Here is a 16390-nt window from a genome sequence, read left to right as displayed (position 1 = left end):
ATGCATCAGTGCACCCAAAGAGGCAATCCACAACAAAGACAGTACAGTTTGAAGAAATCCCAGATCGCGAATCACGGCGACGTTGACAAGCTAAATTTATGCGTAGGATCACGTCATCGGGTCTAAAAGTCTCGCACCGAACTGTGCATATGCAGGCCGTCAAATCAACGTCACTCCATTATAAAGTTGTTTTTTGACGAAATTGCAAATGTGTCAGTTTGTCATTTCACGAGAATGGAGTAAAACTATGTTCAACTACTTAGATAGGTTGTGCCATTAGATTTCAAGACAATTAACAACTAAGGAAAAAAATTTAAATGCTCTCATTAACTTCTCAAACCCCCAAATCCAGCCTGGTCTGCTTCGCAAAAGTTCCCGGAAGTTATAGGATGTTACGCCTCTGGGTTTAGAAAATCTGTGACCGGAATCTCTGTTGCGCCTCACGTGTGGTGACCCTAATGACCCTCTGGCTACATTCGTTGTGGGAAATCTGTCCCGGCAAGCTACCTACATTATTTATAGAGTTAAATGCTAGCACAGTGTAATTGAAATTTGCAATCATCTTTCGATGAAATGATGTCAGCAAACGGACTGTCGACCAGAATTCAGCAGTTTATGGATCCCAACGCGCTGGCACGTACTCCGGTAAAGAGATTAATGGGAGGCTAGCCAGTGTCAAAATATGGCTCTGGCTAGCGCTAGTTATCGCCAGCGAGTTAGCTGCATCATGTGATTTCACATGTTAACAGTTATTTGCTAAACTTCACACCTTCATATCAATAGGGAGGTTTCATACACCAATCTATTGAGGATTGGTTACACTTTAAGTTGTATTAAATAAATGTATAATCTGTGTGCGTAGTTTTCTCGCTAGCAAGCTAACTAGCAAAGACTAGCCAAATATATTGTGCTGCTGCAGCCTTGCGAGCTTGATCTCTGTCACGCCAAATAATTTTTGCTACATGTGCCACCTTGCAGAATTTATTTTCAACTAGCTATTTATCTAAAATATAAAACGGTGTTTTGACAACTCGGTTTTTTGTGCCCTTTTGTTAAACAATTTTTAAGAAGGGTTGAAAACAATCAACTAAGGGTCAGGGATGGTGTCAACTTTAAAACTTGTCTATTGTTGTCAGAGCCCTTTCCACCGCCTCGGCCAGCAGATGCAGGACATCCTGGGCGATGGAGGGATCCTGAAGGAAGTGGTCCAACCAGGAGAAGGCCCACCAGTACCAAGAGATTCATCTGTGTCAAGTACCTTCATAGAATACTCCTTTATTTAGGTTCCCTTACAACAGGGGTCTCCAAGAGGTCAATCGTGAGCTACCAGTAGTTCGTAACCCACCTATGAGTAGCTTGCCAAACAATTCTGAAAGTATATGCAATTTGACCAGTATCAGACACTGCAAGCTCCCAGCTACTATCTAATCCAGGGGGTGTGCCCTGGCGCTACACAGCTGATTCAAATAATCAAAGCTTGATAATGAGTTGGTTATTTTAATCAGCTGTGTAGTGCTAGGGCAAAAATGATATACACGGGAGGGGGGCTTCTTAAAAAGCCAAACCTAACACAATATCTGACAATTCATTTCCAGCAATTATGCCCCCGTCTGTCTGTGTGGTGCGTGCATTTCTCTGTCACCCTGTGTGTATCCAGTTGATGTGATAACCATCTTGTGGGTTGACAGAAATACTTTCTCCAAAACCTTGTCAATTAAATGCATGCTAACCTGGCAGAAGTACACTACCATTAAAAAGTTTGGGGTCACTTAGAAATGACCTTGTTTTTGAAAGAAAAGCTATTTGTTTTGTCCATTAAAATACCATCAAATTTATCAGAAATACAGTGTAGACACTGTTTCTTTCAAAAACAAGGACATTTCTAAGTGACCCCAAACTTTTGAACGGTAGTGTATATCATGAGGAGGTATATCATTTGTATCTATTATTAACTTTGCCATGAAATGAGCAGCAGCAGTACAGAACCTTCTCTAGACCGGCACATTTCTCACTTTCTAGATGCACAATTAAAGGGGAATTACACTGAAAAATATATTTGTTAGTTTTATTCCAGACCTAAAAAAGTAGTATTCTGATGTGATTTAGCAATTGACATGGACTCAGAACATTTCATTTTGTTGTTTCTCTATGAACAATTGTAATTTTGAGAGTAAAAATCTAAGCATCTAAAACCTGGAAAGATAAAACTGAGAGAACATAATTTGGGAAAACAGTGCAGTACTTTCTCATGTCAACTACTGACCTGGGGAAGAGTTGCAGGGGAGAGAAGAACAATGTGCCTCTGACAGCTAGAATTATTTTTCTGGCTCGCAACATGTTTAATTTTTTCAATGAAGCCTCATGCTAGAAAAGGTTGTAGACCCCTACGTTACAATGTAGCCAAAAGCATATGTATTGTGTTTTTATTGGGACAAAATGCAATCAATCACGCCTTAGGGACACACCACATGTTTTTTGTGCCGATTTGAACCCCTGCTAATATTCCTTCAGTCCATTTCTCTGGATTTTTGGAGTACTCTGACCGACCATTTGAGACCACCAGCCATCTGAAGTACCCTCGAATGATGAAGCTTGGAAGAGGTAAGCTATAGCCTATGGCACTCGTAGATAACTGGTTTTCATATGTGGCTTCATAAACACCTTACCTTACAGACGTGACTCTGTGTGGCCTTGAGCTTGGTATTCTGACCATGAGGAAGGGAGAGTTCTCTCGTTTTCTCTTCCTGCCTGAGTACGCCTATGGAGCGATGGGCTGCCCTCCACTCATTCCTCCTGTAGCCACTGTGCTCTACGAGGTGCAGGTCCTCGACTTCCTCGACTCGGCCGAAGTGGATGAGTTCTTCGCAATGAGTCCGGTGAGGACACTAGGAGCCTTTTATTTAGTCAGGGCGGTATCTCTCAAGGTTGGTGGCGATAATGTCCAGGACCAGGTTTTTTTTTGTAACAGATAATGTCAACCTACCTAGTGGAAGGAGCTAAGATATGTTATTGGGTTAAATAGAGATGCAGAAACATGTTGCGGTTGTGCCATTTTTCTGAAGGGACTATTTCTGGTCATGCATCTCTGCTTACTGGGGATTAGTTGTGACTTTGTTGGCTGCCGCTCCCAAACCCCTCTGTTCCGCCAGGAGGAGCAGAACACGGCTCCTCTGTCCATGCTCCTCAACGTGGTCGACACAGAGCGCAGCTTTGGCAACCGCTGCTTCAACCACAGTCGCTTCGAGGACGCCAAAGATCGCTACAAGCAGGTAGCGTCAGAAAAACGTGTCAGTCACGTCCTAAATGTTATGTCCTCGAATGAGCCCCTTCATTTTAGTTTCAGCATTATTTTATGATGAAGCATCACTTCAACTTTCCATGTATGTGAATGAATGAGAGGGGTGATGGTGATGCTTAAGTTTTGGTTCCCTGTCGTAAGTGTTGAGTTTCATAAGCACACTGCCGTGTGTGTGATATTTGACAAGCACACTGTTGTGTGTATGAGTGCGTTTAGTGTGTACACGCACTACTGTGTGCGTACAAGTGTAAACTTTGTGTGAACTTTGTGATAAACTTTCTACGTATTGATGTATACGTACAGTTGAAGTCGGAGGTTTACATACACCTTAGCCAAATACATTTCAACTCAGTTTTTCACAATTCCTGACATTTAATCCTAGTAAAAATGCCATGTCTTAGGTCTGTTAGGATCACCACTTTATTTTAAGAATGTGAAATGCCAGAATAATAGTAGAGAGAATGATTTATTTCAGCTTTTATTTCTTTCATCAAATTCCCAGTGGGTCAGAAGTTTACATGCACTCAATTAGTATTTGGTAGCATTGCCTTTAAATTGTTTAACTTGGGTCAAACGTTTCAGGGTAGCCTTCCACAAGCTTCCCACAATAAGTTGGGTGAATTTTGGCCCATTCCTTCTGACAGAGCTGTTGTAACTGAGTCAGGTTTGTAGGCCTCCTTGCTTGCACATGCTTTTTTCAGTTCTATAGGATTGAGTTCAGGGCTTTGTGATGGCCATTCCAATACCTTGACTTTGTTGCCCCTAAGCCATTTTGCCAAAACTTTGGAAGTATGCTTGGGGTCATTGTCTATTTGGAAGACCTGTTTGTAACCAAGCTTTAACTTCCTGACTGATATCTTGAGATGTTGCTTAAATATATTCATATCATTTTCCTACCTCATGATGCCATCTATTTTGTGAGATGCACCAGTCCCTCCTGCAGCAAAGCACCCCCACAACATGATGCTGCCACTCCCGTGCTTCACGGTTGGGATGGTGTTCTTCGGCTTGCAAGCATCCCCCTTTTTCCTCCAAACATAACGATGGTCATTATGGCCAAACAGTTCTGTTTTTGTTTCATCAGACCAGAGGAAATTTCTCCAAAAAGAACAATCTTTGTCAAATGATGTCAATTAGCCTATCAGAAGCTTCTAAAGCCATGTCATAATTTTCTGGAATTTTTCAAGCTGTTTAAAGGCACAGTCAACTTAGTGTATGTAAACTTCTGACCCACTGGAATTGTGATACAGTGATCTGTCTGTAAACAATTTTTGGAAAAATTACTTGTGTCATGCACACAGTAGATGTCCTAACCGACTTGCCAAAACTATAGTTTGTTAACAAGAAATATGTGGAGTGGTTGAAAAACGAGTTTTAATGACTCCAACTTAAGTGTATGTAAACTTCCAACTTCAACTGTACAACCTCTCCATATGTCTGGCCAGGCGGTCACTCTGCTGGGGAATCGGAAGGCGGAGGACGAGGAGGAGAAGAGGAGCATTGTGGCGGGGCAGCTGCCCATCTACCTCAACCTGTCGTTGACCCAGCTCCGCCTGGACAGGCCCCTGAAAGCCCTGGAGTACGGCCACAAGGCCCTGAAGATCGACCCCAACAACACCAAGGCTCTGTTCCGCTGTGGTCAGGTCAGACCCTCAGGGCGGGTGAATTTATATTCATGTGTGTGCCTACCATATATGTGATTGTTTTTGGCATCATGGTTCGGCCTATGGATATGAAATATAGGTGAGCTGAAGGGGATCCACACAAATGTTATCTTTATTTAGTAAGAAAATAAATCTTTCAGGTGGTGTAGTTAGTATGACCATATGTTTAATGGATAACCTTGCATTAATAGCGTCTGAAAATCATTCGTACATGTTCCCTTTTTCACACATTTGAGTTTTGCATGTTTGGTGAAAGCTCACTTGTGGAAAGAATCAGTCACAGGGAAGATCTCAATTGTATTCTCCTAGCGTCCTCTCTCCTTGTCTCATTCTCAAAACCCATTGGAGGAGAAAGCCAGAGGTCCCTCCCCTCTTACCTTCTCCTCCAATGGGTTTTTGAGAAGGAGACAAGGAGAGAGTACGATGGTGTATGCAATTGAGATCTTCCTACAGATGTTTCAACCAGAGGGTTTTCCTCAGGCCTATTTGGAGTTGTTTGACTATGAGAAAGCCCAGGATTACCTCACGATGGCTCAGGCCAACAAACCTTTTGACGTCGACATCAACAATCTCCTAAGGAAGCTTGCCATGTAAGATAATAGTCCTGACATTCATTGTTTTTTCACCCTTGCGACACATGACTCAACTAAAATATTGTTATTTTTGCAGACACTACAAGGACTGTTTGGACAAAGAGAAAGAGCTGTGCTCCAAGATGTTTGCTGACTTTGTGAAGAAGTGAAGGTGACATGTTTGTTAGCGAGTGTGTCTTTTGTCATGTAAATGGCTCCATCCGTTTCCACTCTGTGGTAGTTATTCCTGTGCTAGCCGCAGGAGGGCGCTGTAGGAACAATGCAATCCAAAAGCATTGATTGATGATTGCCACATACAGTACATATCTTACTATTGGTATCCAGTTCACATAGTTGCCCCTTTTCACTCCGTTTTAGTAAGAGATAGTGTTCCATCGGTGCACATCTAAGACAACCCAATCTAGTGGGTTTTAATGTCATATTTGTATTGTCATATTTCCATGTTCCTGGCTGTATACAGTTTGTCTATTTTTAACGAAAGTAGGGGACCATTATTACAGGCTTTAGTGCAATATATTTGAATTTGATTTGTATCATTTTGAGTGATTTTTAGTAGCGTGTGTTGGATTATAGTGGTTGGTAGAGATGCCTTAGACATGCCCTGTATTGCATTGGAATTCTATCCTGATTTAGTATCTGATCATGCACGATAGATATTCACTGTGCGTCCAAGCTGAAATACCCCCACCACAACATGTGCTTTTTTTTTTAATGAAAAGCATATATTTTTGTCCATTTTTTAAATGACATTAAATTGATCATAAATACAGTTTAGACACTGTTAATGTTGTAAATGACCATTGTAGCTGGAAACAGCTGATTTTTATGGAATATCTACATAGGTGTACAGAGGCCCATTATCAGCTAACATCACTCCTGTGTTCCAATGGCACGTTATGTTAGCTAATCCAAGTTTATCATTTTAAAAGGCTAATTGATCATTAGAAAACCCTTTTGCAATTATGTTAGCACAGCTGAAAACTGTTGTTCTGTATAAAGAAGCAATAAAACTGGCCTTCTTTAGACTAGTTGAGTATCTGGAACATCAGCATTTGTGGGTTCAATTACAGCCTCAAAATGGCCAGAAACAAAGAACTTTCTTCTGAAACTCTAGGCAGAGTTCCTCTGTCCAGTGTCTGTGTTATGTTGCCCATCTTAATCTTTTCTTTTTATTGGCCAGTCTGAGATATGTTTTTTTCTTTGCAACTCTGCCTAGAAGGCCAGCATCCCGGAGTCACCCCTTCACTGTTGACGTTGAGACTGGTGTTTTGCGGGTACTATTTAATGAAGCTGCCAGTTGAGGACTTGTGAGGCGTCTGTTTCTCCAACTAGACACTCTAATGTACTTGTCCTCTTGCTCAGTTGTCCACCGGGGCCTCCCACTCCTCTTTCTATTCTGGTTAGCGCCAGTTTGCGCTGTTCTGTGAAGGGAGTAGTACACAGCGTTGTATGAGGTCTTCAGTTTCTTGGCAATTTCTCGCATGGAATAGCCTTCATTTCACAGAACAAGAATAGACTGAAGAGTTTCAGAAGAAAGTTCTTTGTTTCTGGCCATTTTGAGCCTGTAATTGAACCCACAAATGCTGATGTTCCAGATACTCAAATAGTCTAAAGAAGGCCAGTTTTATTGCTTCTTTAATCAGAACGACAGTTTTCAGCTGTGCTAACATAATTGCAAAAGGGTTTTCTAATGATCAATTAGCCTTTTAAAATGATAAACTTGGATTAGCTAACACAACGTGCCATTGGAACACAGGAGTGATGTTCACTGAAAATGGGTCTCTGTACGCCTATGTAGATATTCCATAAAAAAATCAGACAATACCAGCTACAATGGTCATTTACAACATTAACAATGTCTACACTCTATTTCTGATCAATTTGATGTGATTGAAAAACATTTTTTGCTTTTCTGTCAAAAACAAGGACATTTCTAAGTGACCCCAACCTTTTGAATGGTGTGTGTTTATATATATATATATATATATATATATATATATACACACACACACACACACACACACACACAATGTCAGATTTTGTATTTTATAGCTCAGTGTTGTAGACGACTAGACATCCACCTTGTTTTTAGGGTATGGATATTTACAGCGATAATTTCTAGTGAGAAGTGAGTTAATGGTGCTAAGAAGCGTAATGGCCATGATAGTGTGCTATGGGCTTAGAGCGCTCATGTGGAATTGGAAGATGCAACATGAGATCCACTGGCAGCTCACATAAAGAGGAATTGCAGTTATCTATACTCAACACGATGACAGACTGAATCTCGAGTGTGATTTGTCGGGAACATGTTTTTTTCCAGAGGTACATAAATATGCATATGTTCCAGACACTTGTACATAAAATGCCCGGCGCAGCAGAAAATGGCAGCAGTGCAGAAAGGCCTCTGCTTGCTCTTTCAGCTTCAAGTGGCAGCGCTCTCTTAAGATCAAAGGCTTCAGAGGGTAATTTGGGAATCATGTTAACTACATGCTCTGGGTGCTCTTCAAAGAGCTTGAGCACACTCCAGTTCAGCTGAGGTATCCTCCCTGTATCACACGGTGGGATCTGCCCTGCTTGTGTTCCAGAAGTGAGTGAAAAGAGCAGTGTCTGGAGCTAAATGTTGGATTCGTTCTGTTGCAGGTGATGGTGTATGTGAAACTTCAAGTCAACACCAAAGACTCTCACAAGCCTCACTACAATATGTAGATATATTAACTTTGATTTCAAGTGTTTTTGTTCATAATGTACCAAAATGTAGAAAGCTATTCTGTACACCAAATCCAACTGCAGTTGGACACAGAGTGAAATTATAGAGTGAAAAAATGTATTTTTGTGTTCACCTTACAATATTTTCAGGGGCCATGGTTGTTTATTGAGATATATTCAAGAAGTAAAGCCTCTTTCCAAAACATACCGTTATCTTGTCTTACTTGTCTGAATAAACATTCTCCCAGTGATTCAAGCAATTATCAGGAAAACGATCAATATAATGCATTTCTGGGGAAACCTGAATTGGAGGACATTGTTTGTGGAATCCAGTTGCAATAACATGCTGGTTTTACAAGGCAGATTTTTTATTTACATCTCTTGATACCATTGACAAACTCTTCAGCCACACTAGGAGTAGCTTTTAGGCATTCCTGTTCAACAAATTAAATGTTACAATTATTGATTTTGCTGTTTCATTATGCAGACAGCGGCATTAAATCAGCCTGGTTTTGACACTCATAGCCAAACTCATAAAATCATAATTGGATCTTCTGCCTGATTGTATTTGGCTCTCAATCAATCATAACTCTCATGTACTCGCACAAGTTAATGATGTATTTAGTGTTGGGGGCAACAAAATGTACTTCTAGAAGCTCCCATAAAGCCAGACACACATCTGTATATTTGTATAAAATGAAAAGGTTCTACTATTGGTAGAACTTGTTTGCCATGGTGGCCAGTGAGTCTGTTCACTCCGCTCTGTCGGTTAACATCCAGTGTTCCCAGTATGTAAGCACTGGAAAGAATGACACAACTCTGGGCATTCACCATGGCTGAGCATTATCACATCATTAACCAAATTAACCTGACGGTTTCAGAAGCCATAGATGAGAAATATCTTTAAGCGGACTACAGTTCACATGTGGCCCTTTTTCTAAGATCGGATGAGGTTTTGAAAAGAGCTGTGGCGCTTGATTCGATGGTGGTCTGGTGGATAAAAAAATAAAAAATAATAATTCATTTTTTACACAATCTGACAGACCAAAAAGAGTCTTGGTGGTTGTTTGGTGTAAGATGCGCGCGCAGTGTGAAGTGGGAAGGGCATCTCCTGTTATTTAGCCCTTCACCACATCCTGTAGCCCAGGGCTAGGCCTTTCACTAGGGCCCCTTTTTACTCATCTCTGCTTCCCTGCCATGCAGGTTGCCTTGTCAGTACCCACTCCCCAAGTGCTGAGGAACCTGAAGGGTGCAGCTCAAAAGTCAAGTGTCTCCCTACCTTCCTCTCATTTTGTTTCCTTCATTTCCCCTGGTGTGAAAGAACTGGACAAGTGCATGCGCATTCCTTTAGGGTATCCACCCTATTGCTTTAACCTGTGTTTTCTGATCTGTGTAGTTGGGAGTAGGGGAAAAAAGGGAGGAAGCCACATGAGACCTGAGATTCATCCTAGATGTTGACCTGTTCCGCTAGGCTGGGCGTGGGGCGGGATTGTCCGCAGAGCGCCCAGCAATGTGGCTTCCGTCTACCGTCGTCGTCCAAGAGCGAGCGTGCCATGTGTGTTTAGCGAGTGTGCCTCAGCCAGGATCTTTGTCGGAGACCTTCAGCAAAAAAATGTTTGGCTTTTTAACCACGTGTTAAGCAGAGAAACTCTCCCATCCAGTGTTTGTTTAAAGTGGTCGCTGTTCGTGAGATGGCTCCATCATTATAGTGGACGCAGAGCCATTCCAATTCCTCTGTAATATGATTGGAAGGGAAACCATGCTGTTTTTACTGCTGAAGGAGTCAAGTCAATGAAGTCTTGTCTAAAAGGCTAGAGCCGCTCATTTAGTAAATGTCTAGGTCTATAGTCATTGGTGCAGGTTGAAGACAACCCATTTTATAATGTAATCAGGCATTTGAAATGGGGTGGGAAGATCTTGTGGAGAGTCACTCCTCTGTGGGTTAGATTCTCAACAACACTAACTAGGATGAGATCATTTAAATGTAGTTGATGCTTTGTAAATTGTGGTTTGAAAAAACTTCGGGCTAAATGTGGAGTGGGTGTTGCCAGTTAAATTTTCACCTTTTAACAATAGACTTCCAGCACTCACAAATTCAATGTTTTTCTGTTGCGTAGCAATATCATACGCAGATGCAAAACCGAGACAATGCACATCTGTCCACAATCCTGCTCAGCTCATGCACAGGTATGGGCCTATCTGGGAGGACAGAAGGCCAGGGTTCAGTGCTATGCTGTTGGTATGGTCCACATGTCTCAGGCTTGGAGCTACAAAAACTTCAACCCTTATTTCTCACTCTCTTACTGTTCAGTTCCATTTCAGGGATATACTCTGCCTGCCATTTGAGTTGTCACCGCCCCGGTGTGCCTGTCCTATTGACTGGATGAGTGCAGGCTTATTTGAATCAGGACTCATCCAAATTCACTTTAGCATGACTTTCAAAAGTCTGTCCAATTGCAAAGTTATGCTACTTTAAGATGTATTTATGTTAGAGGGTGAGCTACCACATTTGTTTATAATCCATGAATGCTGTTGAGTAATGTTTACAGAATAGTATTTTTTTTTAAATGACTGAGCGTTTTGAGCATGATTCAATCAGCATCTGAAATGCAGTGGAGTGATTCTGTCCATTTACCTTGTATGGAAAGTGCAGTATTTCTAATGTACTGTATATTCCTATACAGTAAAATAATATGGCTTAGAGTAATTATTTTGGATTGATGCATACTTTCTGTTTGGTGAGAATAGTCGGAGTAATGACCGATGGAGGAGGAGTGTTGTCGAGGAAGGATTCTGGGGATTAGTTAGAGGTTTTGGGAAGTATAACCACTAAAATGTCCTCTGAAGTATCTGAAGCGCTTGTCTCTGAGTGATCAAGGAGGAACACTAGGCTTTGTACTCGGTCTTTTGGACTTAAGGCTTTGGATGTGGGTATTTTGTGCATGGTGTTTTTTTGTTCTTGTCTGTTGTGAAAATATTTGCATCCATGACATTAACCTGTGGTGGTGCGAACCCACTCTCATTTAGGTTGCTCTACAGTCATGCATGGGTTGTGACTGTGTCCGTTCTGACAAGTTCAGCAAGAGGTCAGACCATATAAGGCTGCCTTTATGAACTGTGGACACTCTTACTCACTCACACCAGAATTGGAGGTGATCGTCAGACAAGCCCCTTTTCAGTTCCTAAAAGGCTGTTTTGCTGAGGGCTGAATGGAAAGTTTGTCTTACTCAGGGTTCTGAAGCTGAGTTGAACCAAACCCTGTTTTCCTTGGGTCGTAATTGCATTTGATTTGAAATTAAATACTGGATATTTTAGGCTTGTTGAATGAATGGAGGGGTTTTGTTTTCTTTGTTGGCATCCTAAGAAGGTAACAAGTGTACCCCTCCACTTTCTGTGCCCTCTCACCCTGTCCACATTAAAGGCATAAATAAACACCTACTATTATATCAGCAACATTCCGTATGTGTTCCTTTTCAGATGTTTTAACTACTGATACGCTATGTCCTTGGATACATTTTCCTGTAAATACACATTCTAATTTCAGCCACACCCGTTGCTGACAGGTAAATAAAATCAAGCACACAGCCATGCAATCTGCATAGACAAACAATGTCAGTAGAATGGCTTTACCGAAGAGCTTAGTGGCTTTCAACGTGGCACCGTCATAGGATACCACCTTTCCAACAAGTCAGTTTGTCAAATTTCTGCCCTGCTAGAGCTTCCCCGGTCAACTGTAAGTGCTGTTATTCTGAAGTGGAAAAGTCTAGGATCAACAACGGCTCAGCCGTGAAGTGGTAGGCCACACAAGCTCACATAACGGGACCGCTGAAGCACGTAGCGCGTAAAAATAGTCTGTCCTTGGTTGCAACACTCATTACCGATTTCCAAACTGCCTCTGGAAGCAACGTTAGCACAAGAACTGTTCGTCGGGAGTTTCATGAAATGGTTTTCCATGGCCGAGCAGCAGTACACAAGCCTAAGACCATCTTGTGCAATGCCAAGCGTCGGCTGGAGGGGTGTAAAGCTCGCCGCCATTGGACTCTGGAGCGGTGTAAACGCATTCTCTGGAGTGATGAATCACGCTTCACCATCTGGCAGTCCGACAGGCGAATCTGGGTTTGGCGGATGCCAGGAGAACACTACCTACACCAATGCATAGTTCATACAGAAATGGTTTGTCAAGATCGGTGTGGAAGAACTTGACTGGCCTGCACAAAGCCCTGACCTCAACCCCATCAAACACCTTTGGGATGAATTGGAATGCCGACTGCGAGCCAGGCCTAATCGCCCAACATCAGTGCCCAACCTCACTAATGCTCTTGTGGCTGAATGGAAGCATGTCCCTGCAGCAATGTTCCAACATCTAATGGAAAGCATTCCCAGAAGAGTGGAGGCTGTTATAGCAGCAAAGGGAGGACCAACTCTATATCAATGCCCATGATTTTGGAATGAGATGTTTGACAAGCAGGTGTCCACATACTTTTGGTTATTTTAGTGTATATCTAACCACTGACTAGATTCCTTTTCAAAATTTTGAGACGCTCCATCAAGTTACTAACCTATCATCCAAGAATTGTCAAAGTCAATTACTCCCCTAACAAGTTCCCCCTTTAAGATGAGGAACAGACTGCCATTCATATGAGTTAGATTCACCGAGGTTTTGTATGTAAAGCCCCCCTGAAAAGCTGGAGAATGCGCTGGAACTCTCACCCCATCCACATCTATCTAACTCGGCCCCAATGAGCTTCTTTTTTTCTCTTTTTTTTTTGCTGCCAATGGTTGGCAGCATAGAGCAGGGTGTTTTTGGCTTGATACAGTTATTCTCTCCAGGCCGACACCTTGTCAAAAGGTTGGTCTTTATATCAAGCATGTTTTTAATCCACTGAGTGTGCGTACGTTTACTTCTTTACACTAATTACACAGGTTAGTGTGCAACTAAAGGTGCGTCTCAGTTGTCTAACTTGGATGTGTCCTAGGTGAGTGTTAGTATAATATTAATGTGATAATCATCATTTATATGTATGGCGATGTAACTGAAACACTGTATTGGTAATGAATATCAAAAGCCTTACGTTTTTGGACCTACCACAACGCAAGTCTCTTTCATGTCTAGAAGGTGGCATTGCGGAAACAACAGGGCCCGATCTGTTGTGTTCACAGGCCTTCGTGCAAACTCGGAACAGATAGCGCCTTCAGATGGAACAAGCCGATAAGGTCAACACAAAGGGATCAGCCCGAGCTCTAGTTTGTTCCTGAGGAGGAGACAATTGAACCCAATGAGCGTCCATAGAGGAAGGCCAGCCAGATAAGATAGCGCTGCCATGGAGTCCGCAGAGAGGCAGGGCCAGCGGAGCCACCCAACAACATTGAAGACGCTATCAGAGACTGGGATACCATTCACTCTCTGGGTGAGGTAGACGAGCTGAGGCGTGGCGTTAGGGACTTGACGCACTTGACAGTTTGTATGTGCTTCAAGATGAAAAGGATTACAGTGAGTTAAAAACACTGTCACACTTTATTTGGATAGTCTGGATTTTCCATCTGTATATGCTCAACAGATAGTATGACCATTTGTTGATAAGCAACTACTTGCTACGGTTAGGATAAGGGTTAAGTTTAGGGTAAGGATTAAGTTTAGGATAAGGGTAAGAGTTAAGGTTAGGGTAAGAGTTAAGTTTAGGATAAGGGTAAGAGTTAAGGTTAGGGTAAGGGTTAAGTTTAGGGTAAGGGTTAAGTTTAGGATAAGGGTAAGAGTTAAGGTTAGGGTAAGGGTTAAGGTTAGGGTAAGGGTTAAGTTTAGGGTTAGGGTAAGGATAAGGATTAGGGTTAGTAGATCATCTGTGGAGCATCAGTAACATTTCAACTATCCAAATAAAGGGTTAGCAAAAACATTCCCAAACCTACAGCGACATCAGAAGTGATTGATGACCTATGCATTTAGTGACATCCCATGGGTGCCGATGTTCTCCTGGGGTACGTAGAGATAAGGTCAAAATCTCTCCGGTGACGATGGCACATCAAACAGCTCCACGAAACGTCTAAGATTAGCTGTGTCTTGGGAGTTGGACGACCAGAGGGGCACAGGCACACTACCGCCCCTGTTCTGCTGGGTCTACTTTAATATACCAGTGGTGCTGACAGAAACGTGGCCTTTCAGATGTGCGAGCTCTCACTGTTGTGAGTGTCAACCCTCACTCCCCTGGAGTGTATGAGCCAGAGAGAGCATTAGGGTTTGCGGCACTCACAGGGTGAGAGAACCAGCCAAGTCAGCCAGCCAATTCTGCCCCAGCCAGTATCAAGGCCAAGAAGACAGCCACGCTATAGAGAAGCCTCCGAAACATGTCTAACCAGGCGCATAGAGGGAACAAGCTGATGAGAAAGTAGAAACACACTCTACTCTTAAATCAACTCTGCCTGGCATTATGATTTGTGAGTAATCATTTATGAAAACACTCCTAGGCCATTTGCGTATATTCGACCACATCCTCTCAACCCCTTTTGGCGGATCAATGTCTTATTCATAACATCTGGTGGTGCCTCAATCCCCCCCATTTTTTTCAGGTTTAGGAAAAAGGTTGTTTTTCTTTTCCTCTCGCTGCTCTCCCACCTCTGATTTAAACACACTCCCTGCCACTTGGAATAGCAGAGCTCTAAATATAGAGAGGAGAGAGTGAGAAGGAGGACGGGGGTAAAAGGCGGATGTTGCCTTTCTCTTCCCCTCCAATACAGCAGCGGCTTTGTCAAGGAGCCGATTGCTTATCGCCATATCTCAGAGAATCAGTTCCTGCCACCGCTAGCAGGGAATGAGGGCTCCCCTCTCTGTTGGGGGTCAGGTATATGTTGGTCTATGCGTCAAGGGGCAGAGAAACCTACAGGGGGACGTCATAAAAACAGTGGTGTATTTGTTCAGGCCTTTTTCCTCGCATAAAAAGCGGAGGGCTCTTTTTTTTCTCGGACACTATAATTACTTGCAGATTTGACAGCTCACCCCCCCCCCCCCCCCCCCCCAAATGTTTTGTTTTTTTAAGATTTAAAATGGAGCTGAAGCGAGTTCTTCCAAAGTCTGCAACATTTTCACCTTGAACTCTCAGTTTTTCAAATGGGTGATTGGTTTTTGGGCAGAATTCTAAAATGGGCATCTTGTTGGGCACAGAGGGCCTTTGAAAATGATGCTGCTGGCTCTATGGTTTGATGAGCTGTTTGTTCTGGCATAGCAGGGTTGGGTTGCGCAGGCAAGAAGTGATACAGGAGGAGGTGAAGGTTGATGAGATGGACAGAACAAAGAAAGTTTGATGGGCCTATCTGCAATCCCACTGTCAATTTAGAATGTCACTAATAGTACACTGTCAATTTAGAATATCACTAATAGTACACTGTCAATTTAGAATATCACTAATAGTACACTGTCAATTCAGAATATCACTAATAGTACACTGTCAATTTAGAATATCACTAATAGTACACTGTCAATTTAGAATATCACTAATAGTACACTGTCAATTCAGAATATCACTAATAGTACACTGTCAATTTAGAATATCACTAATAGTACACTGTCAATTTAGAATATCACTAATAGTATGAAGGAGTTTTGTTGTTGTGAAATTGCGAACAATGATACAATATTGTTGCTTGGGCATGTACAGTATCTTTGTCCTAAGGCTAAGCGTACTAGGTTTTAAGCAAAACAATTAATAGGGGGGATAAATGTACTCCTCGGCAGTAAAATACCATAGATGGTCCTCATCTCAACCTCCTGATTGGCCTACTGAGAGGTCATTATTCCACTTGCCAAAGCTACCCCGCACAGCTTTCCTTGGCCATCTGAGACTACTCGATGCAGCTTTTGTCTCAGTGTGGACATCTCAAAATGCAACATTTTCTCATTTGGATACGTAGCAAGCAGCATGGCGAAATATAGCCCCAGGTCTGTTTCCAATGTTTGCGGCTCAATTCTCTCTTAAATGCCCACTCTAGTCCCCAGCATTTAGAACAATTACCAGAGAAACACACGTTTCTGTTTTTACATGCCCCCTGCAGTATATATGCCCCATTTCTGCTGGCTCCAACTGAATACATGCTTTGTATTCAATAAACCTGTAAAAAGGGGCCACTTAATAAAAAGAGAA

At 42.3% G+C, this 16390-nt stretch overlaps 1 protein-coding gene across 3 annotated transcripts; it reads left to right on the top strand.

Annotated features, from left to right (window-relative positions):
* The first annotated feature begins 403 nt into the window (after positions 1–403).
* On the top strand, positions 404–8466 carry LOC129818914 (inactive peptidyl-prolyl cis-trans isomerase FKBP6-like). 3 transcript variants are annotated; one of them, XM_055875267.1, is made up of 9 exons: positions 405–645; positions 1137–1254; positions 2512–2601; positions 2674–2876; positions 3150–3269; positions 4744–4941; positions 5416–5552; positions 5632–5706; positions 8196–8466. In XM_055875267.1, the coding sequence occupies exons 1-8, from the start codon at positions 574–576 to the stop codon at positions 5702–5704; spliced, it is 1011 nt and encodes a 336-aa protein (XP_055731242.1). In that variant the 5' UTR covers positions 405–573; the 3' UTR covers positions 5705–5706; positions 8196–8466. The 3 variants fall into 3 exon arrangements, with proteins under 3 accessions (XP_055731259.1, XP_055731242.1, XP_055731251.1); XM_055875276.1 differs by having other exon boundaries at positions 406–645; positions 5443–5552; XM_055875284.1 differs by lacking the exon at positions 5416–5552 and having other exon boundaries at positions 404–645.
* The last annotated feature ends 7924 nt before the right edge of the window (positions 8467–16390 follow it).

Source organism: Salvelinus fontinalis, chromosome 2 (genome assembly GCF_029448725.1).
Source record: "Salvelinus fontinalis isolate EN_2023a chromosome 2, ASM2944872v1, whole genome shotgun sequence".
Taxonomy (NCBI): domain Eukaryota; kingdom Metazoa; phylum Chordata; class Actinopteri; order Salmoniformes; family Salmonidae; genus Salvelinus; species Salvelinus fontinalis.
This window is presented reverse-complemented; position numbering and strand designations above follow the sequence as displayed.